This window comes from Oncorhynchus mykiss, chromosome 31, assembly GCF_013265735.2.
Source record: "Oncorhynchus mykiss isolate Arlee chromosome 31, USDA_OmykA_1.1, whole genome shotgun sequence".
Lineage (NCBI taxonomy): Eukaryota > Metazoa > Chordata > Actinopteri > Salmoniformes > Salmonidae > Oncorhynchus > Oncorhynchus mykiss.
Window position 1 is genome coordinate 39,084,714 of NC_050571.1, and position 12,647 is coordinate 39,097,360.

Consider the following 12,647-nt stretch of genomic DNA (forward strand, 5'->3'; position numbering starts at 1 on the left):
CACACACTTTGTCACTTTGTATGAAAAATGTGTTCAGAAACATTCACTTTGCAACCCAAATCTTAAGATAAACGCCCGCCCTTCTCAAAGCTTCTGCCAAAGCCCGCCCCCAGCCCTTCCCCTTCCTTTTCCACCGTCAGATTCAGCGCGTGTCGCCGACAGACCTCCACAAGAGACTATAAATACATTGGCTATTTGTCTACCATTTTTGTATCGGGTGTTGCACTCCCCTGTATGCCAATGCTCTACTACAAGGCATCTTAATCAACCTGCTGTAACAAACAGCCTCTCTCGTCTTTCGCCAGGGAACGACTCCAAAGTGGACGGCCTGGTGAACTTTGAGAAGCTGCGGATGATCGCCAAGGAGATCCGTCACGTGGGTCGCATGGCCTCCGTCAACATGGACCCTGCGCTCATGTTCAGAACCAGGTAACATCGGGGGGAAAAACACAGAAAAACCCAATATAATCCCAGAAGACTAACAACACCTCACCATCCCCTATACGTCCAGTCAAACCACTGTCAATGATTGTTCACGTGTAGATTGTCAATATTCCGCGCTTCCACGCTTTTCCCTTGAGCAGCCGTTTCCCCGGGCAACCCAGCTGTCTCCTGTATTCTGTGCTCTCCACTTATCGTTGGCGTAAAACCACAGTGCTCATGTGTCAGTGTGTTGTCTGACTGTGACTATGTATGTCCACCATGCTGTGATGTCACTTCCGGGTGTCGGTGGTTGTTATCAATGTTTGTCTCTTTCTCTCTATTGTGGGCCTCTGGTAAACTTGCTCATCTTGGTGGCTCTTTGTGGTCTATCCTGTCTTAAGCTTGTCTCCCTCTCTTTCTCTCTCTCGTTCTCTCTCTCTCCCTGTGCACTCTTTGCCCTCCACGCTTCACTGTTCATGGCTATCCCTTCTAGGAAGAAGAAATGGAGGAGTTTAGGGTAAGTTTTGGTGACCGACCTTTCCATGCTTTTTTCTTTTGCTCCATTTGTTCGCTCCCTCCCTTCCTCACTTCTGAGGCCTTTGTTTGTTTGTTTTAAGTGCAGATTTTACTACCCTGTTTGGTTTGATACCCTTCTAACACTGCTTGGCTCTGGCGAAAATGTCTTTAGAAATGGAAATTAAAATCACTTTTGCTTTTTTCAGGTCACACCGCCATTTTTGAAATCTCAAAAGTATTTCGCAATTATGCGTTAGAACTGAGAGCGATTTGCATCCCATGAACTAGCAAAAGTGATTACTTTGTGTGTTTTCCCAGCTAAGATGGACTACTTACCAAAAATGGCATGCCTACTTTTGTTTTGCATCAATTTGCCATGGTTTGGATTTAACAGCCTCCATACTGAAAATATCTTCAACATGGAAGTCTGTAGTGTGCTACAAGGACAAACAGGGCTTACAATTAACACCTGCCAAATCCGGGTAGATTTAGGTATTGGGGGGGGGGGGCTTAAGAATGACTATTCACCTGCCACAAAGGCGGGTGGTCAATTTGCAGGGCTCTACAGTGTAAGCATTACATTCGCGAATAAAAAAATTGTCAAAAGTCAAGTATGAGCACATGTGCAAGTTAGGGTTAAAAAAAAAATTTGCTGCCGTGGCAGTTTTCAAAATACTTCTGCTGTTTTGTTTCATAGTTGCTAATCGCACAAAGAAATATGAATCCTCACGCAGCAACACTGGCAGGGCAGTGAAGTGCTGATAGATACATTTTTGGGGGCGACGCACACAGGTCTAATTTACTCAAGTCTCCTTGTTTTTTGGCTCTTTACATTGTTCATAAGGTTGCTTTCCAAGACCCACGTGAGTCGTTCTGTTACTAGGGTAACCTCCAGGCCTTAAAGGGGCAGCTGAACATTTTGTCCCTGATATTTTGGTCAAAAGACTCGGGTCACAATACATCAAATTTAGCAATATACCACATTACTTCTTACTGATACGTTTTTTGCTTTAGAAACATTACAAAGCATGTCATCTGTTGTTTTTAATGTAATTATGGCCCCAAAAGTATTTTGGCTGGTAAAAAATCTGAGTGTATGGTAGTTCATTTTAGGCCCTGCAGCCAAACTAGTCATGCTTTACATGTCAGCGTTACAGTGGCCAAGGAGGTACTATACCACTATACTGTGCATGTACTCAGTATGTACCATAGTTTCTGCTGAACAGGCATTTCAATACAACTACCTTGGTGTTTACCACAGATTTGGTACAGATTTACCACTATTTGAACCCCCAACACACACACACCTCCCCTGTTGCCTGACTGATTGACCCCCCCCCCCCCCCCCCCCCACATTCCCTCCCCTTCTTCTTTAGAATGCATGGAATGTTCTGGAGCTGAGAGGAATGCCCCCCAAAAGCCTCTCGGTCTCTGCATGTTTGACTCTCAAACGACCCTCCTCTCTACTACCTTCCAGGACATCTACATATTAGTACACACACATGGCCATAGTCTGATGGTGGTCTCGCTCTCCCCTCTCCATTTCTATGTGTGTGTATTGTGCGTGTGCGTGCGTGCGTGCGTGTGTGCGTGCGTGTGTGTGTGCGTGTGTGTGTGTGTGTGTGCGTGTGTGTGTGCGTGCGTGCGTGTATGTGTGTGTGTGTACGCGTGTGACCAGGTCTCTTAGCCAGGGCAGTGCCAACGCGGCGGTGCTAGACGTCACCCAGACGGGCGGGCACAAGAAGCGGGTGAGGCGCAGCTCCTTCCTGAACGCCAAGAAGCTGTACGAGGATGCCCAGATGGCCCGCAAGGTCAAGCAGTACCTGTCCAACCTCAGCCTGGAGACCAACGAGGAGGCGCTGCAGACCCTCTCGCTGCAGTGTGAGCCCTCCATCAACACACGTAAGTGCTGGATAGAGTACATGCTGTGCACACACACACACACACACACACACACACACACACACACACACACACACACACACTTGTGTTCTCTAGCTGCAATGTGAGCCCTCCATCAAAACATGTAAATGTTGCAGACATGCATGCTGTGTATTCACCAGCACACCGGGTGGCCATTTTTGGTTCAGCAGCAACACTCACTGGTATTATTGATTTGTTAATGCACCACATTCTCCTTCAACCCTTTCTCAGTGCCCAAGAACGCTGGTGGCGGTAAGAGGCCAGACACGTCTCCGGTGGTGTCCAGGGCTGCCAGCCAGCAGAGGGGCCAGCTGCAGAAGGGCAACCAGGCCCTTCAGGTGCCCGCTGTGGCCCTCTACCCCTCCCGCAAGAAAGTGCCAGTCAAGGACCTGCCACCATTCGGTAAGAACCTGCACAAGTTGAGGGGAAAACATACTTGATGCAATTATGCTCGTTTTAGAACATTGTTTCTTTCTGACACCATACAATCTGTGATTCCTCGAAGGAAAATGCATTCCTTTCAGTTTCAGGTCAAATGTACCCGGTCACAATGTTGCTTGTATTGTTGGTAGCTAGTTTAGTTAGACAATATGGGCTGGAGATTCGAAGGATTAATCTGCGTCTGGGAAATTGGCCCTTGCTGAATGCTAATTAGCAAATGCTAATTTTGGGCTATTTTGTTTTGAAGGCACGAGTTCCCCTCAGTCGCTGAAGAAGATCCTATCGCTGTCGGAGGAGGCCAGCGAGCGTCACAAGCGTCAGACGGAGGACACGGTGTCTAATGCCTCCTCGCAGCTCTCCTCCCCTCCCACCTCCCCCCAGAGCTCGCCCAGGAAGGGTAAAATTATAATCCCCTCAATTCAACCTCAACCCAGTCCCCCTCACCCACGCTGACACCTAGTGGTCATAGAGGGCAACTACTTGTTCAGCCTCCTGTGATGTCGTGTTGACATAGCAACAGTTACTCTAGGTTTTTGGGGGCTATGGGACATGACCCATTCAAATGTAAAGTTGTGTTTTACTTGTGGAGTTACATTAAAACACACACGCCACAACTAGGGCTGGGCGATATGACCTAAAAATCATATCTCCATTTTTTTTAAAAACTGATGGCGATTCGCGATATATATTTAGATTCTCTTTGTGTTCTCTAAATGAGCGTTGTCGTACAATTAAAGATCAAATACACTGCATTTCAAACAGTCTGCAATAAGCTAATGCATTGAGGCCTTGTAAAAGTTATACCTAGGCTAAATATAAGCCTTCCACAAACATAAGACCAACTAATAATGTTTTATTTTATCAGAATAGTTTAGCCTGCTTTTTTGATGTTGCAATAATCACTGATCTGGCGATCAAGTCTATCTACTGTATGAAAATGCCCTTTTTTGTTACAAATTGAACTAGAATCATACATAGTCATTATTAGTGAATGAGCGCTAACTTCTTAATAGCAGGCATTAGGCTATAGAAAATAAACACAGGTCTCATCAACAATCTCTCTAGGCACTAACAATCTCTCTAGGCACTAACAATCTCTCTAGGCACTAGGCACTAACAATCTCTCTAGGCATTAGGCACTAACAATCTCTCTAGGCACTAACAATCTCTAGGCATTAGGCACTAACAATCGCTCTAGGCACTAACAATCTCTAGGCACTAACAATCTCTAGGCACTAACAATCTCTCTAGGCACTAACAATCTCTCTAGGCACTAACAATCTCTCTAGGCACTAGGCACTAACAATCTCTAGGCACTAACAATCTCTCTAGGCACTAACAATCTCTCTAGGCACTAACAATCTCTCTAGGCTCTAACAATCTCTCTAACAATTTCTAGGCACTAACAATTTCTTGGCACTAGGCACTAACAATCTCTAGGCACTAGGCACTAACAATCTCTAGGCACTAGGCACTAACAATCTCTCTAGGCACTAAGCACTAACAATCTCTCTAGGCACTAACAATCTCTCTAGGCACTAGGCACTAACAATCTCTCTAGGCATTAGGCACTAACAATCTCTCTAGGCATTAGGCACTAACAATCTCTCTAGGCACTAACAATCTCTAGGCACTAACAATCTCTCTAGGCACTAACAATCTCTCTAGGCACTAAAAATCTCTCTAGGCACTAACAATCTCTCTAGGCACTAACAATCTCTCTAGGCACTAACAATCTCTCTAGGCACTAACAATCTCTCTAGGCACTAACAATCTCTCTAGGCACTAACAATCTCTCTAGGCACTAACAATCTCTCTAGGCACTAACAATCTCTCTAGGCACTAGGCACTAACTCTCTCTAGGCACTAGGCACTAACAATCTCTAGGCACTAGGCATTAACAATCTCTAGGCACTAGGCACTAACAATCTCTCTAGGCACTAACAATCTCTCTAGGCACTAACAATCTCTCTAGGCACTAACAATCTCTAGGCACTAACAATCTCTCTAGGCACTACCAATCTCTCTAGGCACTACCAATCTCTCTAGGCACTAACAATCTCTCTAGGCACTAACAATCTCTCTAGGCACTAACAATCTCTCTAGGCACTAGGCACTAACAATCTCTAGGCACTAGGCACTAACAATCTCTAGGCACTAGGCACTAACAATCTCTCTAGGCACTAGGCACTAACAATCTCTAGGCACTAGGCACTAACAATCTCTAGGCACTAACAATCTCTCTAGGCACTAGCCAGCTAATCTTTGTGTTTCAAGTTTAGCCAACTTGGATCGACAAGGTTGAGCAGCTGAATTGTTATGAACACACCCTTCTGTCCGTCTGGAGCTGTTTTGAACAGCATGCTAGCCTGTCCACTTTGTTCGGATGTTGAAATGAAGTGGCCTACCTTATTTTCTCAGAATGAGAACGAGTTGCCAATTCCTTATATTTCCTTTTATATCATTGTTTTTAAATGCTTATTGCACATTTATAGAACACAGACTAGACGGCTCATAACAGTCTTTGGCTAAAATGCTGCTAGCGGTAGGTGGGACCCAAATGTGACAAACTGAACATTCATTTTCCAGAATCAATGTTCATTGATACTCTCGTTTTAGTAGTGTCTGCTCTGCGCGCAATTTGAATAGAAAGGTTGTCGTTAGAAAAGTTATCTTCTCTATTGCAGTAAAAAATATCATGTCTCAATGTGTTTGTGTTCATATGACCGATTCTGTTGGACCAAACCTCAAATGCAAATAGCTAGTTGAAACCTCTTGTCAGATCGGAAGATGTGATCTCTGAACTCTTGTTGGTGGGAGAGAAAGTAGCAGGGGCTTGGTGTGTGTGTGTGTGCGCAAACCGTAAAGGATGAGGCGAAACAACCTCTCACTAAAATCGGACCAAAATGAGGCCAATCCGTTTTTCTGGGTTTATTTTGTACCTAAGCGTTGGACCCTCCTTCCCGCCTTTGGGACAACGACTCCCATTTTTTTTTTAGGGCGGAGACATGAGCATCACGCCATTCTATACAGATCTCTGGTGTAAAATGGGAAAGGTGCACAGAGGAGCGAAAGACACGAGACCAAATACAGCATGAGAACAAGCGGACATAAACGCTCATGAATACGAAAAAGAACAAAACAAAAGATTCTTGCGATACAGAATATCACTCCCCCCCAAAAAAAACACACACATTCGAATTAATCAAATTAATTCGATATATCGCCAAGCCCTAACCACAACACTAAACTATCCCTTAGCCAAGCCATTCTTAGAGAGCGCCTAGTTCTACGCTGGTCCATATTGGAATGCCCCTACCTCCCATCCCAACTACCTCACCCCTTTTCATACTGTGTTGCTGTCCCGTGTCCTGTCTGTGTGTGACGGTCTCTTTGCCTTGCTGCACGTAGGGCTCGGGACACTGAAGGGCCAAAGTGTCCAGAAGGTTACCTTTACCAGTAAACAGACAGGTAAACTAAGCCCGGCTCTAAACCTAGACAGACGCTGCTGACCTAGAACACATACTGGAGTTCCCCGTATGATACCCCCCCTTATACACGCAGGGTATTAGTTGTTCAATTCCAACCAAGTCTTAAATTATGACTAATATTCCCAACGTTTTCGATTAGGCAACAAATCAGAGTCGTGTTCATTAGGCACCAAATGGAAGAAAAGAGAAACGGGAGGGACCTAAACATGTCCAATAAGGAACTGTTTTCCGTTGCAAAAAAATGAACACGACCCAGTTGATCTTACAAAGAGGAACTGGTTGGAACCTGTACATATAGGGGGGGGGGGGCTTGTGTCGTCCCGCTTGTCTTAGTAGCTGAGTTGCTGCTGTTATGTCTCGTTGTATTACACGTAGTAAGGTAGTTGCTTCAGAAGATGGAGTGCTCAGTTGCTGCTGCTTCACCGACATCCACTATTCCACTTGATAGTGTAGTGTGCTTAGAAGCCAGTAGAAGCCCTTCGGTCCACCGGGGGGGAAAACTAATGCACTCATATTGGATGGGTTTCAGAGACCGTCTTGACGCTCGGCCGCCGGACTTAGAATAACACTTCATTTTCTGAATGGTAGCTGGAGGTTGGTTTGCCCAGTGATTTAATGCCGTTTTTGATGACTGGTGCGCAAAGTGGGAGAGGAAGTTGATAGGATTTATGACTCTGAGATGGGGTTTCTTGATGTGTGTGAATGGGATTTATTTGTAATATCAGTCATTGTGACTCCAGGCTAAAGGTGTGAGGATCTTCGTTTTTTTGGGGGGGGGGGGGGGGTATTGGGTCGCTGCCCCAAGCACATTCTGAGGTTTGTTATAGAGTTAGGTCTTGCTGTGTATTTCTCCTATCCTTTTCTTAGGCTAGTGATTCTAGGTGGGTAGTGGGATCTTTTGAATATTATTTTGATCATGACTCGAGGGTGTTAAAGTTTTATGTCCAGTGGTGTGCTGAGTGAAGGTGGTGATTTGAGAGGTTAGATGTTTTGTTTTCCAGGTGCAGATAGAAAGATAAGTTTCTTGTAGTGAGCCTATGTGTTCTCTCATTATGCCTGCTGTTAATCCATGCTAGGAGGTTCTGAATGTTTCAACCCTCTGAACACAACCCCATGGACAAGTAGATTGGAATCAGTAAGTTAATTTTAACCACCCCCCCTCCTCTCTCCAGGCTACCCAAGAACGGGAGACACCTACTCGGACTCGGGTCACAGCGAGATTTCGTCGCGCTCCAGCCTGGTCAGCAACTCCTCCTTCGACATGGCCCAGGAGGAGAGGAGGGGGCTCAGGCACTCAGGAGGGGTGGGAGACCCCCACGCTGGAGGGGTGCGTCTTGAGAGGAGGGCTACGACCGACCCTGATCAGTACAGCCTCGGGTATGAATCAATGCTGCCAATTTACAGTTACAGCGATAAGTTGAAAATGGAAGATTTCTCATCCCAGCCCTTTATTTTTCTATCTGTCCACTGTGTTGTCGATGAATGGCGAAACCATTATAAAGGTGAAGCTTGTCTCTTATCCCCTTCCCATACAGTTCCTACTCGTCCATGCAGGACTGCCGGGGCCTGTATGCCTGCGCCATGGTGCTCTCCTCCCCCAGCTCAGAGGAGTTGACCCAGGACCAAGGGGACCGTGTCTCCCTGGACGCCGCCGATAGCGGCCGCGGCTCCTGGACCTCTTGCTCCTCGGGCTCCCATGACAACATCCAGACCATGCAGCAGGGACGTAGCTGGGAGACCCTGGCCTTCGGACCGGGGGGTGTCATCGGCGGGAGCATTGGTGTCCACCCACCCGGGGGGCCTGAAGCATTACTAGGGGGCCCCGCTGGACTGTGGGCGTCCCAGGCTAGAGGTAGCTGGGCATCGGCCTCTTCATCTTCCTCTGCGGCGTACTGGGGCGAGGACTCCGAGGGCGACACGGGCACGATTAAACGGCGAGGCGGGAAGGATGTGAACACCGACCCGGAGACGAGTAGTATCACATCGATGGGGTCCGACGAGGCCAAGCAGCACGGAAGGCCTTCGCCATCACCCATCACTGCCGGAAACAAGGGCCTTATCAGTGAGTTGACCGCTGAACCTTGTCTGTTCTGTTGATGGATGGGTTTAGTTGCCCTCATAGGAGAATGTTCCTATTTCTCAACAAATAAAAATGTAATCTTATGTAGTCCATACCTGTTCCTTAACAAATAAACAGTTTTGTGGTGAAAGGGCTGATTTTAGAATGTTCTGAAAATACCAAACCTTCCTCACATATGTATGCATTCATGCCTTTTACGATTTGCATGCATCTTTGGAGCGAAGTACATGTCAGCTGATGTCAGAAGATCTCCATGCCAACACGTTTTCTGAGAGGTGTGTGTGGCGCAGGTGCGTAAAGTATTAATTCCAACTAACTCCACCATCTTTCACCCCACCTTCAGCGCGAAAGGAGAGCCGGTACCGCGAGCCCCCTCCAACCCCGCCGGGCTACACTGCCCTGACAATCTCTGACTTCAGCGAAGGGCAGACGCAGTCGCCGCCCCTAGCCCCGGCCCACTCCGGCCGCCGCCCGCCCGATTACACCACGGCCCTGCAGCGCTCGCGCATGGTCACCCAGTCGCCTGACTCCCATCACCACCACCAGGCCCAACAACATGCCAAGCGCCAAGGGCTCCACCGCACCCGCTCGCCAGGCGAGGAGGAAGAGCCTGAGGAGGAAGAGGAGGGTGAGTCCTTGTCTCCCAAACTAGTCGCTCTGAGGAAGACAGTGGCACACACAACACCAGAGACAACCAGGCCATGAGATGAGTGTACGGGTTACAGGGCAGGTCCCCCTCAGGCTGAGGTAAATGACTGATTTATACCAACGATAACCTGCATGCCCACCAGGAACAACACGGACTTGAACCACCACCCCCCCATATCCACCACAAACCTAGTCCGGTCCCACATTTGTTTGTGCCGTCTTGCTCATTCCTCATAGGAGTTGGCATCGAGGAGATGTCAAGACGGCACAAACAGATCTCGGACCAGGCTAGCACAAACCCACCATGGCATCTCATGTGCATGAAGTCATCATGCTTGGACCAAAGCTTACCAAGCTCACCAGGCCTTAGCGACATTTTGCTCCTCACTCTCTCTACTGTCTCTCATGTCACAAGTAGTGTCGAATGGCATTCATCTGCGGGCACGGTTGTGTTTGACGATGCTTGCACACATGCATCTCCATCCCTGGCAGTGTTTTTCACACTTTTTGCACTTAACATTGCTGTTTGTAGCCAATATGCATATTGTTCAGTTTGGATAGTTGTTATGATACGGTAAGTTCACATAGAGGACAGTTAGTGATGTTTTTTTGTGGGGGTTTCTGCTTCTGTGATGCTTTTACAGGACTTTGCAAAAAAAATATATATATATTTTTGTTTCTCTTTCTCTCTCGCCAGAGGATGAGCAGGTATCAGCAGTCTGAGAACGGTCTTCTGCTGGATGTCCTTTGCAGTGACTTGAAGTCCCTTCCATGGGGGCGGAACAAGAGAGACTGACTTGATTGATTGATGGACAGACCAATCCAGTACGTACGTGCCTGCCTCCTCTTCCGGACTCTCCGTCATTGGTGGACTCCTCTGCTCGTATCCCTCCCCCCCTCGCCTTAAAGCATCATGGGGGGTTGAATGACCCTGCATGCAACAAAAAAAAAATACTGTGAAGAAGAAGATGGAGAGATGGAAAAAGAAAGACACAAAATGCCCTGCACTTTGGGGGGAAAAAATAAAAACAAGTCAAACGGTTTTGCTGAAGAGAAAAAAAACGGCTAAGTGCGGCAACCGCGTTCACACACACACACACACACACACACAGCTGTCATGGAACAGCTTTCCAAGACTAACCCCCTATCCCAACCCCACCTCGCTTTACACACACAGTATCATGACGTGTTGAGCTTTGTCTGCACTTTTTAATTTTCTACTTTATAAAACGAGAACAAAATGGACAATGACGATGGAGGAAAAAAAATAACATTTGATCAATTTTTGAACTTTCTTCTAGGTTTCTAGAGGTCTTCTTTCCAGAACTATTGCACTCGGGGGGAGGGGGGGGGGGGGGGGGGGTAAAAGTGGCTATACCCAAGTCTCATATCCCGGTGTGGACTCTGAAAAACAGATCTGTCAATCTTAAGAGTTTTATTCCACAATTACAGTATTATCTTGTCCATTCACATATCCTAATGGTGGCTCAACCCCCACTGCTAACTGGACAGTCACAGTGAGAGAAATAAGTTGGGGTGACCAATATGTCATTTGGGGGGACCAACATGCACGTTCATAATCTAATGTTCTGACACACACTGGGCAAGTCTGGCTTCAGCACTTCTCAGTACAACTTTAGGTTTTAGTGCAACCCTCCATTCCTAACCCTGGCCTGGATATCTTGTCTATTTCCGATATGGCCAGCCACATCTTCAGTTCTAGGTCATATACGATATGTGGCAGGTTGTGTGGATCATAACAGTGACCCAACTAGGGAGTCAATCTGGCTATTTGATATCCATGTTTTAACCTAGGTCATCTGGTGACTTATATTAATTCTGTATTTAGACAACATTTTAAAGGACAACTACAGGAGATTTTTCTTGGCTTAGTCTTGTCCCTAAAGGGTTGTGATGTTAAAAGATAAGCACAAAGGGTATTTATACCCGATTTGGCAAATCAGCCACCTCGGGGAACGTGTTTTTAGTTATGCACCCCAAAGGCATGTCGAGGGCTTAAATCCTATACAGGTGAATGGAGTCTCATGCCTTTCAGCGGTGCTGCATAACCAAATGCTTTCCCTGGGTTCTGTCAACCATTTTAAAGTAACTGTCCAGTGGAAATTTAACTTGAAATACTTCCTATTCTGTTAACTCATGCCCAAATAATGTTGACTCATCCTGTCCTCGTATTTGTCGCCAAACATTAATTGGAGAAAAACACTTTTTTTTTGTTGTAAACATATCAAACAGACCATTTTTTTTTTTAAATATTGCTATTTCATCATAGAGAATGATGTGCTGGCCAATCAGCGGTCTACTTGCATGAATATGTTTTATGACAGGTATACGCCCACACCATTGGGGTACGCCCACACCATTCCAACAACACAAGCTGCTTTTCTTTTTTTGTTGTGGAAAGGAAAACGATTTCACTCAGTGTAATTATTATAGGTCATATTTCATAGAAATCTGGAAATTGAAACACTGGACAGTACATTTTTTAGACTGAACTAGAATACACCTCTCCTACCTTGCCATCGGCAACATCCTCCTCTTCATCGACAAGTCCTCCGCTGTTACAGGCATCAAGATCAATGGATTTGTATATTACTAGGCAATGCTAAGCATAGAGCAAGCTGTTTTCCACCATTTCTTAACACCCTTGGAATTGACTGAAGAAAATGATTGAATATGTTTGTTTTGACTCCGGTGGGGAAGTTACCTAGATGAAAGAATTCACTTTGAAGGCTGCCAATCAGAATTAGTGTCACTTTTTAGTTTTTCTTTTCACTGAGTTGTGCTGATCACATTGATCAGTAGTTAGAAACAATAGACTGAGAAGGAGAAGGGAGAGAAAAAAAAGTGCTGTGTTTTTCACTGTGGGCTGTTACTACACTTATTTCTGTCCATTTTTATTATTTTCATGGCAGCCGATAGATTGTCAATCATGCGTTTTAATACAATGGTGACACGCATCATCATTCACTCTTTCAGCTCTGAAGATCATGTGGATATTAGCAGGCCAAGGCCTATTTGGAAAAACAAAGACGTTGCACAACATTGTACAAGCATAAAGATTAATTGTAGTAGGTAGAACTCCTACTCCGTTTTGATGTGTGATG

The 12,647-nt window shown here is 46.1% G+C and overlaps 1 protein-coding gene across 13 annotated transcripts in view; it reads left to right on the forward strand.

Moving 5' to 3' along the window:
• Nucleotides 1-11,785, forward strand: part of LOC110504162 (rap guanine nucleotide exchange factor 2) — a 128,364-nt gene extending 116,579 nt beyond the window's left edge. For 8 of the 13 annotated variants that reach the window (XM_036970350.1, XM_036970352.1, XM_036970359.1 and 5 more), the window contains 9 exons: nucleotides 306-429; nucleotides 917-940; nucleotides 2,618-2,841; nucleotides 3,094-3,264; nucleotides 3,551-3,700; nucleotides 7,967-8,171; nucleotides 8,330-8,856; nucleotides 9,218-9,621; nucleotides 10,220-11,785. In XM_036970350.1, the coding sequence (XP_036826245.1) occupies nucleotides 306-429; nucleotides 917-940; nucleotides 2,618-2,841; nucleotides 3,094-3,264; nucleotides 3,551-3,700; nucleotides 7,967-8,171; nucleotides 8,330-8,856; nucleotides 9,218-9,579 (1,787 nt within the window). In that variant the 3' untranslated portion in view covers nucleotides 9,580-9,621; nucleotides 10,220-11,785. The remainder of the gene's footprint in view (nucleotides 1-305; nucleotides 430-916; nucleotides 941-2,617; nucleotides 2,842-3,093; nucleotides 3,265-3,550; nucleotides 3,701-7,966; nucleotides 8,172-8,329; nucleotides 8,857-9,217; nucleotides 9,622-10,219) is intronic. The other 5 variants (XM_036970354.1, XM_036970358.1, XM_036970351.1 and 2 more) reach the window with 4 other exon arrangements.
• Nucleotides 11,786-12,647: the final 862 nt, after the last annotated feature.